This window comes from Orcinus orca, chromosome 11 (genome assembly GCF_937001465.1).
Source record: "Orcinus orca chromosome 11, mOrcOrc1.1, whole genome shotgun sequence".
In the NCBI taxonomy this organism is placed as follows: domain Eukaryota; kingdom Metazoa; phylum Chordata; class Mammalia; order Artiodactyla; family Delphinidae; genus Orcinus; species Orcinus orca.
In genome coordinates, this window is record NC_064569.1 from 100,127,856 (window position 1) to 100,150,563 (window position 22,708).

Below are 22,708 nucleotides of genomic sequence, written 5' to 3' on the forward strand. Positions count from 1 at the left end.
AAATGCAGGGGGAAGGAAAGAATCACATTGTCACCCTAATCGTATAACAGCTTAAGGACTCGCACCAATGGCGTTGAAAATCTTCAGAGGTGGCTGGCAGGGAACTTTCTAACGCATGGATCCGTCTGGCAAAACCTGGACCCGCTAAGCAGTCATAGTGTCGTGAAGGAGAGACGCAGAAGCCACGAGCCTGATGGGAAGCATGAAGGGTGCGCTGCTCCATCACTTCCCGCAAAACAGAACTGCATCTGACTCCGCCCCAGCTTCAGGGTCTAAGTCCAAGCTCACAGGACATCCTGGGGAAGGGGACACAGGTGCCACTCGCCAGCCGGAGCCCGAGTGGGAAACACCCACGGAACAGGTGACATGCTTTTCATGGATGACTTGTGATGACGGGGATTTCCTTAGAGTATTCCCACAGCATGTGGGCGGCGTGGGGATTGGGTAGGAGGTGAAACAGGTTTGGCCACATGGGATCGTTGTGGACCTTGAAGAATGGGTACATGGGCTCCTTTATTCTGTGCTTTCTAGTTTGGGGAGTTTTTGAAAAGTCTTATTATAAAATGTTTTTAGAAATCACTCTAAAGGCCTGGCCTGGGGGAGGGAGTTTGGAAGGAACAAGCCCTGAAAGGATGTAGAGTGGTCCTGTAGTCATGGCGGCAGGACCACTGGACACGACACGGGGACAGTCGCATCGTGTCAGACTCTTTCTCATTTCTTAGTTTGCACAGTGTCTGTGTAATTTTCCTTGTTTTAGCTCACAGGAAATTCTTTTCTCTGTTGTCAATGTTTTCTGCTAAATCTGGGCATTCCCTAGAGAATGGCTATTAGGCAAATGTGGATTCTTTTTGTTCAAATTAGTTTCAAAGCAATGACAGTCCTAGTCACAGCCTTATTTACAAGGGGGCTGATATAAATCTTGACTCAAGGTTGGTGGTCTGAGGATGTTCACTCATCGGGAAGCAACGAGCTTAGTCCGTAACTTGGGACTTGACATTCATTCACTCGGTATTTTGATCATTTTCCAAATACCGGCTGTGCGTGGAAACAGTGCGCTAGCTGCTGGGGGAGACCCAGGCAAAGGGAAGGCAGGTCCTCATCCCCAGCAGCTCACAGCCCAAGTGGTTCTCGGATTTCACTTTGTGTGACAGCCTCTTGGGAGCTGGTTAAGAATGAAGGGTCCAGGCCTGTGACCGAGAGATTGAGATTCTGCTTCTGCTTCACGCTGAGAGTGGACATCTGTTGGTCCATCTGAGTGAGCCTCATCAACCCGACAGGCTCCAAGGCACATCTGATGCCAAGCCCTGAGCTGGCATGAAGGGCACAGGTGATGGGAGGCCCGCGGGGACCTCCACGTCAGCCGGGGGTGTCTGGGGACCAGCCAAGCTCGCGCCCTCTCGTTTCAGACAGTATCATCGGTGGAGGGTGTGCGTGGCCCCCGTGAACCTCCACCACCACCGTCTGCCTCCCGCGTACTCCCCTGGCTGAGTAACTTTGGGGAACGCCAGTCAAGGAGATGGAAAAGCTAACATCTTGGCTCAAGTCAGCGTCCTTTGTTGCTTTGTTGTAGCAAATGAGTGATCTTTCCCCCGTCCAGGCAGACACGGGGCCTGCAGGGGCCTCTATAGGCCACGAGTTCCTCTGCTCTCAGAATCCTCCTCGTTCGTTTACTACCAGAGTGAGGCTTTACAGAGAACCACTCGTGAGGCTGATGGCCGTGTGGGCGAGTGGACAGAGGCAGGCATCCAGAAACGACCCTTCTGGGAGTGGACTCGTGGCCCTCGCAGTGCAAACCCTGGAGCCTGTCCCGCCGTCCGAGGCCTGAGAAAGTGTCTGGCTCAGCCCTCCCTTTCCATCGAGGAGCCTGAGGTTTGTTTGGAGCTAAGCTGTCTGTCCGTCTTTAACAAGTTTCACACTCGTGCTCACCATGAGATACGCAGCGGGGTGTCGGCCTCATTCTCTGACCCTGTCCGGGCACAGGGCTTTGTGCTGTGCACCTAGACACGTCACCCTGGCCTTCCCGGAGCTCGCCCCGAGAGTAGACACGCGCTCTGCGCTCCTAGACGAGCACTTGGCAGCCGAGGCAGCACGGGAGCTGGGACCAGGTCAGCTGCCCTCTCCAGGAGGGCAGAGGGGTCCCCGTGGGCCGGTGTCTGCGCAGAGGGCGGGGGTACAGGAGCGGGCTGCACGCGCGTGTCCTGGTGTATCGTGGGGACATGGCACTGAGCACAGGAGGGAGGCTGCACAGCCCTCCGAGTCAGCCAAGAGAGGCTGCAGGGGAGGCAGCGGGGAGGTGCGGGCAGAGGCAGGGGCCTTTGGAGGGAGGAGCCTTTGGAGGAGGAGCCTCAGGAGAGAGTCGGGGAGGAGGCCAGGGCCGGAGCTGCAGCGGAGACGGGGGCGGTGAGGGGGGGACCCAGCTCCCGAGCACACGCTCACCACACAGGCAGGGTGTGCCACTGGAGCTCTCCCGGTACCAGCCTGTGGAGGGCACGTGTGCAGGCCTGCCCGTCCTCGCAGGGCTGTGGACAGACAATGGGCTTGTTCACCGAGAGCTGCAGCTCACTCTGACCTTTCTGCTCTCTTGGCTCAGTCTGGTCTACAGAGAGAACTGAAGCTTTGAGTTATTAACTGGTGAGATGTCATTTCTTACTTCAAGGAAAAAATAATCGGGACCCACAGCAGGATCTTCTTCCTTTTAATTTGCCAGGAACATCCTTGACAAACTTTAAACAACAGTAGGGATTATCAGGTTGGACAGGGTAGCAAAAACGCCTGTAAGGGGGTGCCCATAGTCCAGACCGTGATTCATGGTCTCACAAAGATGCCAGGCCATCAGGGATGCAATGTTTAAATTTGGGAAATGGGAGGGGCTGTAAGAAGGACAGCTGAGGTCAGTGACAATGTGGTGCTGGCTCTGGCCCCCGCCGTTCTCCAGAGCTTGTATAATTCACGAAGTTTTGACAGAGCAGCATTCAAAGGATGCCTTTGATTTCATCCATAAAGGAGCCAGGCATGTGCAGGCAACGCAGCACTTGTGAACTTGTGGTGTGAGCACCCCCTCGCCTGATGTCTCTTGGAGGTGACGAGCGGCCCGTGCTCCGGGGGGGGCCGAGTGGCACACAGTCTGCTCCAAGCGCATGTGCTGGGGGAGTGTGTGTCTGTCCTGAGGCCTGTGCCAACGTATTTAAATCAAAGCCATTGTTTGTTTGGCTCTTAACTGGTTTTCGCTGGTGTGCCTTGTCTGCATTTAAGGATCAACTTCTCCCTTATGGCTCTGTGAGCCGTAGGAGCTTGTTGTTTCTGTTGTTGATTAATTGAATACCTAAACCAATCGTTCGTCAGTTAAAAGGACCTAGCAACACAGCACTGGAGCGTCCCTTTCAGAATTGAAGCTGGACCGTGATCTGGGTGATGGTTAATTGTGTGTGTCAAGCAGGCTGGGCCACGATACCCAGCTATTTGGTCAAATATTATTCTGGATGTTTCTGCGAAGGTGTTGCTGGATGAGATTAACATTTACATTGGTGGACTCTGAATAAAGCAGATTGCCCTCCGTCACATGGGTGGGCCTCGTCTAATCAGCTGAAGGCCTGAATGAAACAAAGGCCAGCCTCCCCTGAGCAAGAAGCAGTTCTGCCTCCAGGAGGCCTTTGCAGTTCAGCTGCAGCATCAGCTCTTCCCTGGGCCTGCAGCCTGCTGGGCTTCTCCAAGCTTCTGTAGTCAGTCTCTTTATGCATATGTATGTGTGTGTGTGTGTGTGTGTGTGTGTGTGTGTGTATACACATATATATGTATATATATATAAATGTGTGTGTCCTGTTGTCCCAACACACACACATCCTTTTGGTGCTGTTTTTCCAGAGAACCCTGATACATCATCAACAAAGGAATAAACAGTTATTAGGAATGTAAAAGAATTTTTCAGTATTCTTCGTTACCTTATGCTTTTTCCGGCTTTAAAATGTTCACTTCAGTTGGGAATTGCTGACACATCAGAGCGACAGCAGGTGGTCTCCCTTTCCCAGACCAGCCCTCCCTGTTGGATGAGCTCCCAACCAGTGACTCCCGGAATGAAGTGGACTGGCCGTGACCTTTGTCATGTAGCCATGTGGAGTGTTCTCAGACGTGGACAGACACATGCCTGAATTATCTGGCGAGAGCTAATAGATCAGTCGCTCTGAGGCCGCTGGACGAGCACCAGCTCACTCATGCCTCAGGATCTGGCTCCGTAATGAAATGTGATTTACAGTCCCATTAGCAGCCCGGGCCCCAAACATGAGGGCGTTGGCGTGAATCTTAAGATGGCCGTGCTCTGCATTCCTGGTAGGTAATTGTGTAATGCACTGGCCTGGTGATGAATATTTCAAAGGAAATCATAGCAAAGATTTTGCTTGCACAGCTGAAGTTGGTGCACTCGGATCCGCACAAAGAATGGGAAACAATTCCTGTCGTTTGAATGGCCTCGGAAATCCATCTACATAAATACATGTACACAGGAAAGTCTCCTGTGCCAGAAGGCCATTCGGTTTTATTTCAGTGCCAGAAATTATAAGCAAAGTTTAATGATGGGATTAAAGGTGAACAGTTGTTCCTTTTATCACAGTTTCTCTATAAGACAGAAGGAAAGCTGTTTCTTTGCCCGATTGCCTGCTTTTTGAAAAGTGTACTCCACGTGTAAGTCATTTGCATTTAGTTAATCGTGTAGTCATTTCAAAGTTTCGTTTTGTCATTTTATAAGCAAAACTAGATCCACTGTGGAACCTGACATGCAGTTTGAAGAAAGCTCATGTTAGGAGCGCCCGGGTTTATCTTCCGCCTCTGGCCAGCAGCTGGAGGAGAGGGGAGAGGCCGGGTTGCCCCCGGGGACAGCTCTTCTGCATTAAGTTCTCATCCTCTGAGCTTCTGCCAAAAATGAAGCCTTGTCTGTGAGAGTGTGAACATGCCGGCAGCCCCGCTGGCTTAAGGGCAGGGGAAAGAGTCTCAGAAGGAAGGTCAAAGGGAAGACGGAGGGCAGCTAGGGGCTGCCCCCCGCCCCTGTGCCTGTGGCCCTGGGAGGAGACATGAGCAGGGGTTGCCCAAGGTCATGGAGGTCAGAATCCACCTGAGGCCACAGTCTGAGTGACAGCGAGGTGGCTGGGGCCAGACAGGTGCCCCAGGCTGGGCTGGAGCACAGGAATTAATGGTCCCTCACCCAGTGACCCCAGAAAAGAGCATTGCAATTTAGTCCCCAGTCTGTTTCTTTTATTTTAATTATAAAAAGCCTTTTTTTAAAGAAAAGAAACTTTATTGGAATATAGTTGATTTAAAATGTTGTTAGTTTCTGCTGTACAGCAAAGTGAATCAGTTACACATATACATATATCCACTCTTTTAGATTCTTTTCCCATATAGGTCATTTCAGAGTACTGAGTAGAGTTCCCTGTGCTGTACAGTAGGTCCTTATTAGTTATCTAAATTTTAAAAAGTCTTAAGTGTACAGAAAGTGTAGCTAATAATCCAGTGAATGCCTGTGTACTTACTACACAGCTCTGTCAAATCTGACAGTTCGTTCTTCATTTTTGTTTCAGATAATTTATTACTTATTTAAAAATTAAATTTCACATTTGTCATTGAAGCTTCCTTCCTTATTCTCCAGAGGCGACCACTACACTGAAATTGGTTTTTATGATTTCTAAACATGCTTTGTTTTCATTTTCACCACATACATATATATCTGTAAACAATAGTTATGATCCTGATGATACTCTGAAACTTTCTGTAAGCGGCGTCACACTTAAATATTCTTCTGTGACCTGCTTCTTGTGTTCAGCTTTATTTATTTTTTTTAAAATTTTTTTTTTTAATTTAATTTTTTTTTTTTTGTGGTACGCAAGCATGTGGGATCTTCCTGGACCGGGGCACGAACCCGTGTCCCTGCATCGGCAGGCGGACTCTCAATCACTGCGCCACCAGGGAAGCCCCAGCTTTATATTTTAATGCTTGTTCATGTTGATGGGTGTAGCTGTCTTTCATTTATTTTCACTCTTTATAGTTTCACACTGTATGAATATGTTATAATTTATCCAATCTCCTGTTGAAAGGCGTGAGCTGTTTCTAAGTTTTTTGCAGTTACAAACAGCGCTCAATCCTAACGTTCTTGTGTGTGTCTCCTTATACCCTGGTGTAGGAGATGCTCTGCTTAGGACAGGCCTTTTCTGGGTTACAGGATGCAAACATCTCGATATTACCAGGCTCTTCACAGCAGGTGCATCCCCCCACCCTCCGCCCAGCACCCACATCCTCTCCTGTACTCTGCAGTCCTCCCAATTTCTAGGCTTTGCCCATTTGAAAAACAAGAACTGACATCTTTCTTTTACCTGTCTTGCTCTGCACATCCCTGATTACCAGTGAGTATAAGCAGCTTTTCCTATTTTTACTGACCACTTGAGGTCTGTTCACATCCTTGGCCCATTTTTTTAATTAGGTAGTTTGTCTTTTTCTTATTGATTCTTAGGAGGATTAAAAAATATGTGTGTGGGCTTCCCTGGTGGCGCAGTGGTTGAGAGTCCGCCTGCCGATGCAGGGGACACGGGTTCGTGCCCCGGTCTGGGAAGATCCCACATGCCGCGGAGCGGCTGGGCCCGTGAGCCATGGCCGCTGAGCCTGCGCGTCCGGAGCCTGTGCTCCGCAACGGGAGAGGCCACGGCAGTGAGAGGCCCGCGTACCGCAAAAAAAAAAAAAAAAGTGTGTGTGTGTGTGTGTGTGTGTGTGTATGTATACACACACACACACACACACACACACATACTGGATACTGGATACAGTCCTTTGTCAGTCATATATGCACTGCAGATATCCTTTGCTAGTCTGTGCCTTATACCTTTACCTTAATTATAGTGCCTTTGTCAAACATAAGTTTTAAATTTTTGTGTTGTCAAATTTACTGATTTTTTAAACAATTGATGCCTACGCTCTTAAGGTTTTGCCTTGCAGGTTGCTTTGTAATCCACCTTGAATTGGGGCATATGTGTGGCATGAGGTAGGGACCTAATTTTACTTTCTCCATATGGATAGCCAGTTATTTCAGTATCATTTATCAAATAATCCATCCTTCCCCAGCTGGTCTGCCTACCCTGTCTGCCAAAGACAAATACCCACATTACCACGGGCCCGTGCCTGGGGTCTCTGCTCGCCTGGCCCACCTGTCCTAGGCCCAGATCACATGGTCTTCATCAGTCTCACAGAACGTCTTGGGAGTGGATGTAGATCTTCCCCTTATCTGGCCATCTGTGGGGTTGTCTTGCTATTCTCGGCCCTTTGCTCTTCAACATCTTCATGTTCGAATATGCTTCATGTTCCACAAAAAAACATGGTTGGAATTTTTATTAGAAATACATTGATTTATAATTACAATGGAAGGCAGTTGTCATCTTTTCAGGTTTGAAAGTTTTGTCCATTAACCCGGTGTATCTTCCTGTTTATTAGGTTTTCTTTGATGTCTTTCAGAGAACTTGAGCGTCTCTCCCACGGCTGTCTTGCACTTACTTGGTGTGATGCATTCTTGGGTGCTTCCACCTCTCCCCAGGGAACATCCTACAGGGATGGGCCCCACACACCCAAAGGCTGCCCACCTGCCTGCAGTCCTGGCCTGTCAGGGTGTCCTTTCCTCTCCTCCGTCTGCCCTGGGAGGGGCTCTGAGTGCCGGGGGTCCCCTGCAGTGACGTGGGCATCCATCATCCTGCTGCCTTCTCTTTGGAGTGGGGATTGGGTTTGCTGTCTGGTTTGCTAGACACAGTTGATTGGAGGTAATAAAAATCTTAAGACCTGAGATTTCAGATGTCTGATCCGACTGGAATGGGATTGGGGCTTTTAAATGGTCATTTTCAAGTGCATCTGGGGTCTTATGTGAATTGTCTTTTCCTCAGCTAGAGAGATTTATGATTTTTTAAAAAGGGCGTTTGTTATAGGACCGGTGTTTCTCTTTGACCCCCAGAGTCCCCAGCCTCAGAACCCCGAGGGTGAGCTCTTTAGGAGGAGACTCTGCTAACAGGCTTGTTCTTCAGAGGTGATGGGCCGCCACGAAGGCAGAAGGCCTGCTTGTTGTCCTGGTGTACCGCTGAGTGGCCTTTCCAGCTCTCTGGCCTCCTTTCCCCCCCAAGTCGTCTGGAGCCTGGGGAGATGGGAGATAAGGATTTGCAGCCTGGGCCCGGTGCGGTGGCGGCTGGAAGGCCTGGACTGGAGGGTCAGGCACCTCCCTAGAGCCTGCTCTGAAATGGCCGCAGCGCTGTGCTTCCCGGGGGTCGGCGCCGTGGTCCTCCAGCAGTGGCCGCTGCCCAGGGGGCTTCCCGAAGGCGCATCCTCTTCCCTTGGAGAGCTCTCTGTGTGCTCGCCGGCTCCTCCCTGGGTTTGTTTGGAAACGGCTGGTCCACGTGGCTGATTCTGCACCAGTCGGGAAGGTCCCGATTGCATGTGTCAGATCCCAAAGACGATGGAGGCCCCCATCCCGAGTGGGCGCGCGTGGCAGGCCCTGCGATGTGCGGGCGTCCGCCGCGGAGAGCCTGCCTCCTAGGCTCGTCTCATCCGGGCAGCGATGGCGACGTTTATTGTCCAGGTTAAGCTTCATTAAAGCAGAAGCCCAGTTTCCATTAGGATATGAATGTTTTATTTATTAAATTGCTATTTTAATATAATTTACCAAGTCATCGAAGACAAATAATCCACTTAAGCGAAGCTGTAAAACTCCATTTTCCCCGAATGCTGTGTTCCTGTGAACGCGTGGCGTATACTGCACTCCGCTCGCCAGCTGGGGGTGCATCATGGGGACGCAGGATTCACAGCCCAACCTCCTGAATTCCGAGTGAGGATGGGTCCCGGGGCTGGCCTGAGGCTGACCTCTGCACTCCCCGGTTAAATAAAGGTTGTTAAGCAAATTAAGAGCCCCCGCCATCACAGGATACAGCGAAAGCTGCTGGTGTATTTCTCATAAACGTAACTGCAAAGGAAGAGAGACTATGGTATAGGAGAAATCTGGAGAAAATGTAAATCGAGAGAGATAAGGCAGCAACATCAAAGCAGGCCTTCCCCCAGGGGCACCTGCCAGTTAATTGCCAGGGCCTTCTGCCTGGTTGTAAGGAGCCTCAGGCAGGAGACAAACCTGGAGCCTGTCCAGGGACTGAACAGGGGCTGCTGTTCGCCTTTCTTGGCCTTGGCCATGGAAGTTAAGGGAAAAGGAAGGAAAACACCTCCCTTCGGAATATCTGACCACAGTCCTGCATTCACATGAGTTTGGAGTCCCGATTCATGTTACTTGTCTTACAAAATTTCAAGCTGAAAATTTAGTTGAAAGTAGACTTGGGATAATAGTGCCCTTAGGCTCCGGCAGAAGCAAGCACAAAGTTGTTCTTCCCCAAAGAAAACCATTTTTGATACACGCCTCAAAGAATTCCAACAGATAAAAGTTGCAAGGAACGTGTCGACGCAAAATTAATAGTCAATCTAAGAAAGAAATGGAGAATTTTATTCGAGCCAACCCGAGGATAATAACCTGGGAGACAGTCTTTCAGAAGCTCTGAGGACTGTTCCTCCGGTTAGAAGTTAAAGCATAGTTGTATACATTTTCGAGAGAAGGAGTAATACTCCATCAAAGGACGTATTGACAGTTTACATAGTCCAGATCTGCACGCACAAGGCGAGTAGTAGGTCATCCTGACCCCTTACAGGATTAAGAAACGTTATCTCCTAAGGAGTTCCCTTGCTGGTGCCAGGAGAAAATTGCTCTCTGTGACGGAGCAGGCATGCCCGTGTCCTTTGGGAGGTCTGGGTCATGGGTAGCGTAGGTGCACAGTGCACACTAAAGAGGGGTAGTGGCCCAGACTGGCAGAGAGAATTTTATGTTAAAACATTTCTTGTCCTGCCTTAAAAATAATTTTATTTCATCAAACGTAAGCTCCAAGAGGGGGAAAATCACTAAAGTACAAGGAGGCAGGCCACTAAGAGCAGGACTCAGCAGAGAAAACAAACGGCAAGGAAGAGATCTACAAAGACTACAGACTTTAAAGTGATCTGAGATGTGCTAGAAAATAAGTTTAACATGTTTAAAGTGATAAAAAGGAACACAGTGGATGAAAAAGGAGGAGGAAAGGGAAACTCGTGAGTTACAAAGCAGGTCTGAGAAGAGAAGCAAGTCTCAAATTTAATGGGTGAGTTAAACAGGAATTGTGATACAGTTGAAGAGTTGACTAGTAAACTGGAGGAAAGATTTGAAGAAAGTAATTCTCCCAGACAAAGAGATGGAACATATAAAAAGAGAGGTTAAGTGAAATGGAGAGCAGAGTGAAAAGACCTTACACCTGCCTAACCTGGGTTCTGAGAAAATGCAGAGAATGGCAGGGGGCAGATGGATGTTTGATAGGAGATAATGGATGATAGTTTTCCAAAACTGATGAAAGCAGCCCATTCTCAGGATACCTCTAGCAGAATAAATATTATAAGGAAAATGCAGAACATCCAAGACAAAGAGGTATCTCAAAAGCAGCCAGAAAGAAAAGTGTGATTTCCTACAAGGGAGTGACAAACAGATTGATAGCTTTAAACAGTGGAGGCCAAAAGATGTCATTTTTAATATCTTTAAAAGTAATAACCAACAGTTCTATCTTTCAAGAATGAGAATGAAATAAAGACATTTTTAGACGACAGCTGAAAGGGTTTACTGCCCAAAGACCTCTCATTAGAGGATCTTCTAAAGGTTGCATTTCAAGAAGGATAATGATTTTAGAAGAAATGTCTAGATGCTGCAAATGCAGCAGAGGTTCAAAGAAAAATAGAATATTATGAACAACCTTGTAGGTGGCAAATTCCTACAAAAGGAAAAGTTTTCAAAAATTTTAAAAAGTCTGAAGTGTTTTATAATCATATGGAAATTGAATCAGGAATACAGACCTTTCCACAAAGAAGACCTCATGCCCAGCCCATTTCTAGCCAACTTTCGAAGGACAGGTATCCCGGTCTCGTACAGACTCTGAGAAGAGGAGGAGGAAAGAGACAAACACAACCTTCATGATTAAAGTAGACAAGGATGGTTCTAGAAGGGAACATGAGAGGCCAGTTTTCTGTAAGTGTGAGAGCAGAAATCCTAAATGAAAGATCAGCAAACAGGGCCCAGCTGTGATTAAAAAATATAACTTACTGTGACCAAATTGAGTTTACAGGGAATGCAAGGTTGGTTCAACATTAAAGAAACTCTGATACTAATGTAATTCACCACGTTCACAGATTAAAGGAAAACAATCTTATTGTCTCAGTTGATTCAGGAAAAGCATCTGATGAAATTCTGTAACCATCCATAAGAACTCTAGTAAATTAGGAATAGGAGGGCACCGACCTAACCCGCTACGCGTTATCTACACAAAGTTCTAGTGTGAGACAGCTTCCTTCTCCGGCACGTAAGGTGCAAAGCAGTGGTCGGGTCGCTGTGAAGTCAGGAAGCAGAAGGCGAGGATGCCGCCACACTGCAGCAGCTCTGCTCAACGTGCCAATGCCAGTTCGGCCAGCACAGGGCTGTGGGATGCAGAAGCACACTCCCGTCTCTGGCTTTTCTCCCCAGCACCCTCTAACACTCCAGGCAGTGTGACCTGCCAGTGACCTCCATGTGGCTAAACCCCGTGGTCAGTCACCTCCCCGGGCTCGTGTTACCTGACCCTCTGGCAGCACCTCACACTCCTCCCAGCTCCCTGCTCGTTCCGTTAGGCCCTCAGTGTAAACTTGTGGCCTGGACCGTGGGGCCATCCTCTTGCACTTGTAACAGGGAAGAGCCAATTCTGACTACATGTTGCATCTGTTTCTTTTACTTTAACCTTTGTTTTCCGCTGCTTTTGTTCACTAAAAGGATACTGTCTATACACAGTGGCCTGCCTTGGGGAACCCTGCCCCCTGAATGTTAAACCAAAGTGCCTTTGTTTAGGGTAACATCCGAACCCTGTTCCACCTGTGGATGGCTGGCTACAAGAAAGAAGAAATCCACACATCCCCTCCCTGAGGCTGGCCATTATTCCAGGGGATATTTGCAGAACTTACGGCCCTTTCACTTCTCACCTCCTCCTCCTCTCCGTGCTATAAAAGAAACTGGCATCCAAACCCCGATAGGATGGTTTTACAAAGACACTAGTCCGCCATCTCCTCGGTCTGCTGGCTTTCCAAATAAAGTCCTATTCCCTGCCTCAACACCTCGTCTCCGATTTATCGGCCTGTCGTGCGGCGAGCAGAGCCAGCTTGGACTCGGTAACACGCCCTAGACTCATCTGTCCCACTGCCTGCCTGACAGCTCCACTCGGGGCCTATCAGGTGCGTGTCCACAGGACAGACTCACAACCTTCCCGTCAACACACTTTCTCCCGCACCCTTTCCCGCAAACCTTTCCTCCTCTTAGGAAACGACGGCTTCCTCTTTGCGCTTGTTCAGGCCAAGGACGTTGGTGTTATCCTTGGTTCCTCTTCGTCTCCTACCCCATAGGTCCCGCATTCATCAGCTATTTTGTTGGCTCAGCCGTCAGACCATCTAGCATCTGACCTCTTTTCACAGCTGTGCTGAAGCCCCTTGTCCCAACTCACTAACGAGTTGGGATTTTATGATTTCCGTGGTCTTCTATCCCATCTCCCTGGGTCTGCCTCTCCCCACCCTGCCCACTCCCAGGTCTGTCCCGGCAGCGCGGGGAGCAGCGAGGAGGGGTGCAGGTGACCACTCGGGGGGAACGCGGCATCCTCGCTGCCCCACGCTTCCGGTCAGCGTCGTTTCCGGGCGGTGCCCGGGCTGGACGCCTGCTCTGCTCTTGCCTTTCGTTCAGGGCTGAGTGATCGGCCTCTGTGGGGAAAACGGGTCCCTTCTCACGCGGTGCAAGAATGGGGGCCCCTCGGACTGGCCTTTTATCGTTGCTGCCCATCATCCGTGCAAGAAAGCAAACGAGCACCCGGTCGCCGGGCACATCCGCTGTGTCCCGCTGCCCGATTAGAGAGAAAGTTGTCCTTATTTTAATGAGATGAGAATTAGAAGCGGAGGCCTTGAGTCAAAAAGCGAGCACGCCGGCCCCGCTCTGTGTTCCCGGCCGGCCTGTCTGGGCTGCACGCTGACCTTCTCGGCTGTTCTCTCTTGCAGTCGGAACCTGAGGGCTTCGCGCATTTCCACCTGTACGTGTGTGCTGCTTTTCTCGTGAGATGGAGGAAAGAAATACTGGAAGAAAGAGATTTTCAAGTAAGTAAATGCCTTTTCAGAAGAACCTGAGTGTGATTTCCCGCTGGGAGAGAGGTGTATTAGATTTAGTTCACAGGGTTATTTGTGGAGGAGCTTGGAGACGGGCTGCCTGAGGTCACCGCTGACCTGCTGCCTGAGACTCCATGGCCGAGGGCACAGATCACGTGGGGCCTGGGCTCTGCCAACACTGGCCTTATTAAACGTGCTGTCATGGACTCCAGGAGATACCTCCTGAGCCGGCCGGCGTGTGTCCTCAGCAGAATGGCCCGGGGGCTCCTGGGAGCCTCCTGGGAGCCTCGTGGCAGCCGTGGGGAGTGGGGCGTTAGGGAAGGGGCTGCCCGCGTGATCGCATGGCCTGGCTACCCGGCACTTGGTAGCTGTGTGACCCAGGGGTGGTTACTAGCCTCTCTGAGCCACGTTTCCTCAGCGGTTCCGTGGGAGAGCTACACCCGCCCCCATCCATCAGAGGCTCTGTGCTCGACCCAGGGGCTCCAGGTGGGCCGATCCCCCACCCCGTCCCCGCCCCCAGGTGTGCCTGTGCGGTGGTACTGTGGGCAGTGTTGACCTCTGGGAGGGCGGTCCGCCTGGGGTGCAGTGAGGAGACACCAGCGGAGGGGACCAGGAACCAGGCTCTGCCCCTCACTGTCTGGGGGTCACTCTCTGGCTGCTTCACCTCCTCGAGCCCCTCATCTTTCAGGTGAGGGGACAGGGAAGGAGGCCCTGTTGTCCCAGGCCACAGTGTGGTGACACTGGGCAGCTCGCTTGGCCCGTGGCCCCTTAGCTCCCATGCTTGTCAGACGCTCTGAGGACCCTGCTCCACCCGCCGAGGGCCGTGGGAAGCCACCCAGCCCTGCCGCAGCGCCCAGGCGCTTTCCATCTCAGCCACCAGGAGACGGTGGACAGGGAGGGCCTCTGTCCGGGCCAGCAGAGCCCAGCGCCCAGCCTGCCCCGCCCCGAGGTGCTAGATGGCGAGACCTGGTCCCTTTTCTCATCCCGGCTCCTGCCCTTGCTGTCAGGCCGGGCCCGGCCGTGCCCGCGGGAGCTGCGCTGTGGGAGCCTGGCTCCAGGGCGGCCTTCGCCCCCGCCCCGCCTCTTCCCACCTCCGGTTGCTGTCTGTGAACTGGGGAGAAGGCAGCCTCCTGCCCTGCCCCCTTGCGCTCGTGGGAGGCCTGCGGCCCCCCCGGGTCACTCTGCGTCGGGCACGTGGCGGTGCCGAGAGAGCCCGGCGCCGGCCTGCGTCGCCGAGTGAGGGGGGGATGGCCGCGGGCGGCCGATGAGGCCCCCTGAGGGCCCGCTGTCCATGGAGGTGCGGGGGAGCCCGCAGGCCGGCTGGGCCGTCGGTTGGAAGGGAGAAGGGCCCCGCCTCCCTGGTGACCCGGGCCAGCGTCCACACCTGCGCCCGGCAGCTCTCACCTGGACGACAGGTGATGCAGGTGCCCGAGTCCCCCAGGCTGATGGTGGCTCAGGTGTTGCTGCCTCAGTTACGCTGGGGCTTCTCTGGTTGGGGAAACGGTTCTGGGAGGCCCCAGCCAGACATCACTGCCCTCGCGAGGCCCGCACCTGGTGGGGGGCGGTGGTTCGGAAAGAGTGTAGGGAGTGCGCTGAGCCCAAGGCTCGTCATTGTCCCAGGAACCGCTCGTGACCCCCAACACTGGGCGGCCCCTGAGCCTTGCATGCCCGAGAAATGGCCCTTGCCCGCCGGCGTGAGTCCCGGCTGGGGACAGGGACCTGAAGCTGGTAGTGACCTCGTGCAAAGGGTTCTGCCCTGCGTTTCTTCCTGCTGCTCCGCAAACAGGGATGGTGCTGCCAGGGTCCAGGGCCGCCAGGAGCAGCCCTGGACGCGAGGGTCCCTGAGCTGGGTGGGAGGACGTGCCCACGGGTGGGTGGTGGTGCTGGGCCGCCCCGCTTGGCCTTCCCGTCTTCCTGCCCCACGCGTGGGAGCCCGTGGAGGGCTGCCCAGGGCTCTGCAGTGTGGCCGCCCCACCTGACGTGACTGCGTCCCTGGTGGCCTTGGAAGACATAAAGACGAACCCCTTGCCTATCGCTCGCTCTCGTGTTGCTGTCTGGCCAGAGATGCTGCCGTGTTGTAACTGGAGGGCGCTACTAGGCGGCTGGTTAGAACGCTTTGCTGGCCTCCTCAGGGCCCTGCTCTCTTAACTCGAGGCTCACCGAGGCCAGGGGACGAGCGCGGCGCAGCAGCCGGTGCGCCAGACCTCGGAGGAGCCATGAGGTTGATTCTCCCCCAAACTCAGGATGGACTCAGGCCTGGATGTCACAGGGTTGGATGCAGGGCGTGTTGTGAACACACTGCATTGTGGGGAATTGAACTGAATGGGAAAGTAAACAGGAAGAGAAAACAAATTAAATAAAGCACCTTTGGCGCCCTGGTGGGCACGGGGCAATTGCGTGTGCAACTGTGGCGTTTTAGGAACATGATTCTGTGTGCACGGAAGACAGCTTGAGAGTCCAACAGTGGAACATCCATGGAAGAGGCTTTAAAGGCCCTCACTCTGCAGAACTGTGAAATTGCACACTGCTGTGTCATCTCCGTGGGAACAGTCATTTCCTGAGGGGCGTCTTCAGGAGGAAGACAGAGTCCTCCTAGCGTTCGGCACGCCCAGCGGTGTGGGTGCTTTTGGCGGAGTTGGGGGGGGCATGGGCTTGGCTTCCTGCGTCCAGTTCCCAGGAGCTCAGTGAAGTTGAGGTCCCACCTCTTCTCGTGTGCTTCGGCTTCTGAGACCTGCCCAGCCCAGGGGTCTGGTTGCGCCCAGCTCTGTGGACTCCGGGAGGGTCGCCGGGTCATCTGGTTGGAGGGAGGCGCCTCCCGGGGCGGATGGTCACTCCTGCCCTGAGGTCTGGTGCCCCAGGGACCTTGTACTTTTCCCCGAGGATTCTCTGTCCCCCGGGCAGACCTTGTGCCGTCTGTCCTGCGGGTCCCCAGCTCTGCCCGAATGCAGCCCGCAGGTGCCGCACCCTGGGTGTCCGAAGCCGGCCTCTTCCCCCAGCCCCGTCCCCACCCCGCCAGCCACGGCAGTCCCAGCCTCAGCGCCCGCAGCCTGATTCTCCCCCGCTGCCTTTTTCTAACCAGATTCTGTAGGGCCTGTGGGGGAAGGAGCCCCCTGTGCCCAGTCTTGTGTCCCCTGGCGGTGCGGCTGGCATGCTGACCTGGTCCCTCCCCTCTGTGGGGTGCCCCACAGTAAGAACTTGGGGCCCAGAGAGGATGGGTGCATGTGGCTGAAGATGCCTTTGAAGGGCTGGGCTCAGGTCCTGAGCCAGAGCTGCCATGTGCCCCTGATCGTTCCTCCTCTCCGGCGGGGATGCAGGTGCGCTGGGGGTGCTGGCCTTACCGGGTTCTTTGTCTGATTCATAAGGGCAGCTTATAAAACAGTTGGTAACACGCAACGCTAGAAAATCATTCTAGTTTATCCCCCCAAAGTCCGAGCTGCTTAGTTTGTCCTGGTGTCCCAGGACATCGGGGGTCCAACAGCCCCTGTGTGGGCCCCTGGTCCTCATTCACAGCCCGCAGAGCCTGGTTCGCCCTGGCCCTGCTGCTTGGTGGGGAGGGCAGCACCCGGGGGAATCATTCCTACCCCACTGCCTCCCGGGGGTGACCCGGCAGCGTAGCTGCAGAGGTGCTTTGTGACATGGAAGTTTCTCCCCACGTAGGAGCTGTCATCGTGCTTCTGGATTTAGAGGAGGCCAAGTCCCTTAGATGCAAAAGAGGCAGCAGCGTACAGTGCTTTGTTTTGCAGAGGAGACAAAGCAATTAATTGTGGTAAACAGAGCGTGGAGCTTCTAGTGCAATCAGGGACCTTCTCTGCAGGGACCTCGGGAGCTCAGAGGTCTGTAAATATTTCTGAGAAGGTAATCGGCTGCTGCGTATTTGCTGGTGAACGATGAGCCTCAGGGGGAGAAACGGCTTCCCGTGCTCGCGTGGTGGCCGCCAGCCCCGAGAGGCTGTGAGCCCGGGGTGAGGCCGGGTGTGTAGGCCCCGCCTGGAAACCCCAGCCGGTCCACGGAGGGGGCTCAGTGTGTGAGTGGTGGCCGCCGTGCCCCGCACCCCTGGAGCTGGGGCCTCCTCTCGTGCAGGCCCTTCCCCTTGTCTCCTGTGTTCGCAGGTTGCCGCTCGGTGGGGACAGGCAGGGGCAGTGCCCAGCGGGAGGCCTCTGTCTGCTCTGATGTCCCTGGCCCCTCTGATGTCCCCTCAGGCCCTCCCTCTGCGCTGGGCCCTGTGCTGTCTGTCACGAGACTCCGTTTCCACGCACGAGGGGCTGGGCTGGCTGGGGGTGGACTGGGCAGGGACAGCAGGGCGTTGTGTATTGTGAGGCCAGGGGTCAGGGATGGGAGTAATAAACCAGGTGCGGGAGCAGGTTGGGGAGCTAGAACCGAGGACCCGGATCTAGAGCGGATCAGGTACCGGCCTCCTCTGCAAGGGAAGGAAGTTAGTGAAGCTGGGGCTGAGCGTGTGGGGTCGGGGTGTGGGTGGTGATCAGGAGAGGAGCCTGAGAGGGCACGAGGGAGCCAGGCGGCTTCCTTAACAGGGCAGGGGAGCCAGGGGTGGGAACGGACCCGATGCAGTAGGCGGTGGGGCCGTAAGGCTGGAGGAGGAGCCCTAAGGGGGTGGGGGCGGGACCTGGGGTGGGAGGTGGACACGCCCACAGGGTGTGAGACACGTGGAACCCAGAGGGACGGGTGGGCAGCCCACGCAGACTCGGGGACAGCGAGGTTGGCGGTCTTCCCGTTGACTTCGAGGGGGAGGCGGCCACAGTCCGCAGCGCGGCCCACGGCTCAGAGGTGCCTCTGCTGTTAGACACTGTCTGGCGGAGGCTCTGGGGTGTTGGACGCGGTGGTCCACGCCTCACTTTGTCAAAGTCTCCCTCTGTCTGCAGGTTAAACCTGAGTCTAAAACTTTACAAACAGAAAGACATCGAATGGAGCAGCCGCAGGAGGAGGCTCAGAATATTTGATGAGGATAGAAAACGAGGCTGCTGTGGGTCTGACGGCTTAAAAGCTCTGGGGAGGATCTGAATTCACATCCTACAGAGATGCATTTGTTTTTAAGAGTTTGTGGAGCAGTTACAAAATTAATCATCTGATCTAGACCATAAAAATTGTCAAAATCTGAAAAACCGGAATAATACGGACTGCATTTGCTGAGCATAATCCTTTAAAACTAGATAATAAAGTTAAACCTGAGTAATGAAGCATCTGGAAATTAGAGAGCCCTCTTCAGAATACATGGGTCAAGATGAAAGTGATCCTGTAATTATAGAATAAATTGAGAAACATGGGACCTTAGAGACTCCGCTTTCCTGTCTGTAAAGTTCACATCTGCAGTTCTCCGTCCCCTTCTTCTATCAGTGAACCTCAATCAGGCCCATCACAAAATATTCGAAACGCCCTAATAATTGGTGACCAGCAAAGGGAAGGAAAAAAAAATGCGTGGGGTGTGGCCTGTGCTGGGCTTGTAAACAAATTCGTGGGCGAAATGCCTTTTATTATTTAAAAACTTTTTTTAAAAGCCTAGTAACTCTTTAACTGAAGAAGTTAGAGATGGAAAAATAAGTCAGCTTATGATAAAAGGCGGTGAGGGGACCAGCGGTAAAGTAAATCAATGGCTCAGGGAGTGTCCTCCCTGCCGGAGCCCCGCAGAGCCCGCCTCCCTCCAGGAGCTGATGGAAGCCCAGGCCCCAGGTTGGTACTGGGGCAGGTGGTGGAGACACCCTCTGCCCACCAAAATTCCAGATCCCGGAAGGACAGCCAGTGCTCAGCGTGCGCCATGTGGCTGGTGCAGGCAGGCTTGGCAGGCTGGCCCCGGAGACACAGCTCCAGCTCGCAGGAGCCAGGCTCCAGATGCCAGCCAGGGGCAGCCCTGCAGCCAGGCCCCCAAGGTCAGGGCAGCTGTGTGCATGCCGCCCTGCTCACTGTTGTTGTAACATCCTAGCAGTAACCAGAGGCATCCAGGCACGGGGGATCTTAAGAGATTCAGTAGCTTCTCCTGAGTTTAATAGAAAGGAAGAACCAACCCTACTCTTTTTTTTTTTTTTTAATTTTATTTATTTATTTATTTTTGGCTGTGTTGGGTCTTCGTTTCCGTGCGAGGGCTTTCTCTAGTTGCGGCGAGTGGGGGCCACTCTTCATCGCGTTGCACGGGCCTCTCACTGTCGCGGCCTCTCTTGTTGCAGAGCACAGGCTCCAGACACGCAGGCTCAGTAGCTGTGGCTCACGGGCCTAGTTGCTCCGCGGCATGTGGGATCTTCCCAGACCAGGGCTCGAACCCGTGTCCCCTGCATTGGCAGGCGGACTCCCAACCACTGCGCCACCAGGGAAGCCCAAGAGCCTTACCTTTGATCCGGTAATTCCGCTTGCTTATAATTATGGGAAAACAAATTGCCAACAGCCTGAGTATCCAGCGTTGGCAGAAGGTGCCCTGGATTATCGTACGTTGCTGTTGAAATATTTTCTAACTACCAAAAATCACATCTTCAAGTAATAGTCACTGAGGTTAGAAAGTGCTCTCAGGATATTTCTATGTGGGGGGAAAAGTGTGATCCGAAATCACACACGTCTACACACATACACACACACACACGTCTATATATGTCCATGCATGTAAAACACACACCCTCTTATGTATGTATAAAACACACGTCTATATATACACGTGTATAAGCACATACATGTACACACACGTAAGACGCACACATGATCTACACATGTAAACATAACCCGCATATGTATGTGTATGTAAAATATGTGTACATGTGCTCAACATTACAAATCTATACACTACACATATAGGGAACACACCTACATGTGTACATGTATATAAAATGCATACATATACTTACATGTGTGTATACATGTAGAAATGATCCCAAGTTTGCTTGTCTTATATGCGCAATAAAAAGGCTTAACAGGGACTTCCCTGGTGGTCCAGTGGCTAAGACTCCACGCTGCCAGTACAGGGGCCCAGTTTCAGTCCCTGGTCAGGGAACTAGATCCCACATGCTGCCACTAAGACCCAACACAGCCAAATAAATAATAAAATAAATAAATAAATAAAAATTTAAAAAAAGACTTAACAGAAGCAGGTCACAGTGTTCGCATCATTTAGTTTAGGTTAGTAGAATTACAGACATCTTAATTTTCCTGTTTGAATGTCTGTTGTATTTTCACGTCTTCTCAGTGAGTAGTCAGCATGGTTTCTCACCCGGGTTCATTCCCACCTTAGGCAGGTGAGACCCCTTTGTGAGGTGCCTGGCTGGGGGCCCTGCTCAGTGACGCTGGGCTCCAAGGTCCCTCAGTATCCTCTGGGCATCTCAGCAGGTCCCACTGCACCGGGATCCCCACAGACTCTGTCCCTCAGCTCACACGCATGTGCACATGCAGACACAGGCATGCACACCGCGTGGTCCCCAGGGCCGAGACGTGTGTCCGTCTCATGTGAGGACTCCCAGTGCCCACCGGTGTGCTCCCGCCTGCCCGTGGCGGCTCGGAAGCTGCGCACAGCGCCCCAGCTGTCCCCTCCCTTTGGCCAGGTGGAGGGTTCTGGCCCCGCCTGGTCTAGCCCATTGGTCACCCTCAAAGCCTGTGTTGTACTCAGTGGACCAGGCTTCTTTCTGCCAAGTCATCAGTTCCTTACCATCAGAGAAGGGGTTAGAAGAGGTCATTTCTCAATAACCATGCGGGATCTGTGTGCAGACTGGGCTGGATTCCAATACATGACCTTCAAGCCCCCTCCCAGCTGGCCTCCCCATCCCCTGGCCCGGCCCTGCACTCAGCACGCCACCCTCACCGCAGACTTCTGGGATCTTTGGTAAACAGCCTACTAGTAAAGCCATTAAAAGAATCTCTGGGGCATCTCTGATTTACAAAGACAGAAAGAAAGACAACAAGGTCCAAAGCCTGAGCTTTGAGGAGCCGGAGCCGGGCTCAGCGTGCAGACACAGGGCCAAGCGACCTCACCGCTCACCTGTCCTCACCCATTACATGTCCTCCGGCCTGGACGCTGGCGCCCGGTGTGCTCAGCCGCTGGCCGCAGCCCCGTGGAATGCGTTTGCTTTGCCAGAGGCGTCCATGTAAATGCTCGTCAGCTAGAGCCTTTGTCAGGTTGGACTTCCGGGCCTTTGAAGATCAGCGCGGTTTCGGAATTAGCGTGGAAGCGGGTGGAGCGGAGACGGCCTGTGCTCACACCTGCGGGGCCGTCACCCCCGGCGAGTGTCCTCTGCCCCGTGGGCGTGGGGTGTCCACGACCGTGAGGTCTCGGGGCCTCCGACAGGATGGAGGGGCCGCCTCTGCGCGCCTTTGCCCGTCCCCACTCCGTTCCTTCCCTTTGCTCTGAAACCAGACGGCGGAGTCGGCGGGACCTTCCGGAAGATCTTCCTGCCCTCTGTCCGTGGGGACCCCTGGGGGGGCCACCCGACGCCCCGTCACTGAGGCCTCAAGCGTGGGGTCACGGCCTCGCCTCCAGCGCTGGCCTGCTCGCCTGCGTTTGGAGCTCCAGCACCTCCTGGGCAAGTCCATTGCTGTTTTGATCCGCGGTGCACTCAGTCCCCGGAGGCAGCTAATTAGTCCCCTGGCGTCATCCCCTCCACTGGGTCAGAGGAATGGCCCCAGGGCAGGTGTGCGTCTGTGTCAAGCGGCACTGAGTTTGCTCTGCCAAGTGGCCTTCCACGGGTTAACCTCCAACGGTTTGTGTTTCATCTTGGGTTCATTTGAAGCAGCAAATGTCAGGAAATGTCAATGTAAAGATCAATTGTCTCTTTCTTCATCATTTCAAGACATTTTAAAGACAAAATCGGGTCAGTTGAAACCTAATCTTCCAGTGGATTGTGCTTTCCTGTGCTCCCGTGGGTGGCGCGCCTGTTGAAGTGTGGGTGTGCATGGACGTGGAGGTGGATGGAGTGTCAGCTGGGACCTTTCCTGACTAGGAGCCCTAGGGGTGCCAGCCCCTTGCTGCGCAGTCTAGCGTGCCATCGTGAAGCTCTTAGGAAAGAGGGCTCGCACGGCGCCGGGTGGGTGGCAGGGCCGTGGCTGGGTGCGCTCACGCCCCACAGGGCAGGCAGGTGGGCAGGGGCGGCCTGGCCGGGAAGGGCGGGTGGCAGGAGTGGCCGAGGCCCACCTGAGTGCTGCCAATGCTGCAGTGTTGGGCCCTGGCCTGCTGCCACCCTGCAGTTTCAACAGGGATCCTCATCTCTGCCACCACGCCGCCCCCAGCAGAGGGGGAGCGTGACCTGGGACAAGTGTCTGTCCACACAGGAAGGACGGCGGGGAGCTGCGGGGGGCATCCCGGGCCGAGCATCTCAGGAGGCAGGTGGACCTTGCCTGCCCTCAAGCCCGGGGCTCGAAGCCTGCAGGGCAGGGCAGGGGCTGGGCCGGGCTCACAGGATGGGAGCTCTGCCGGCCGTGTCATCCGGTGCTGAGACGTGCCCTGCGCCGGTGGGTTGGGGGACCCGTCAGTGAGCCAGCAGGGTCAGGGTGAACG

At 53.6% G+C, this 22,708-nt stretch overlaps 1 protein-coding gene across 2 annotated transcripts in view; it reads left to right on the forward strand.

Moving 5' to 3' along the window:
* TBC1D22A (TBC1 domain family member 22A) overlaps positions 1-22,708 on the forward strand; it is a 315,342-nt gene that overhangs the window by 268,771 nt on the left and 23,863 nt on the right. For both annotated transcript variants that reach the window (XM_004279596.4, XM_049694610.1), the window contains one exon: positions 13,126-13,221. In XM_004279596.4, the coding sequence (XP_004279644.1) occupies positions 13,126-13,221 (96 nt within the window). The remainder of the gene's footprint in view (positions 1-13,125; positions 13,222-22,708) is intronic.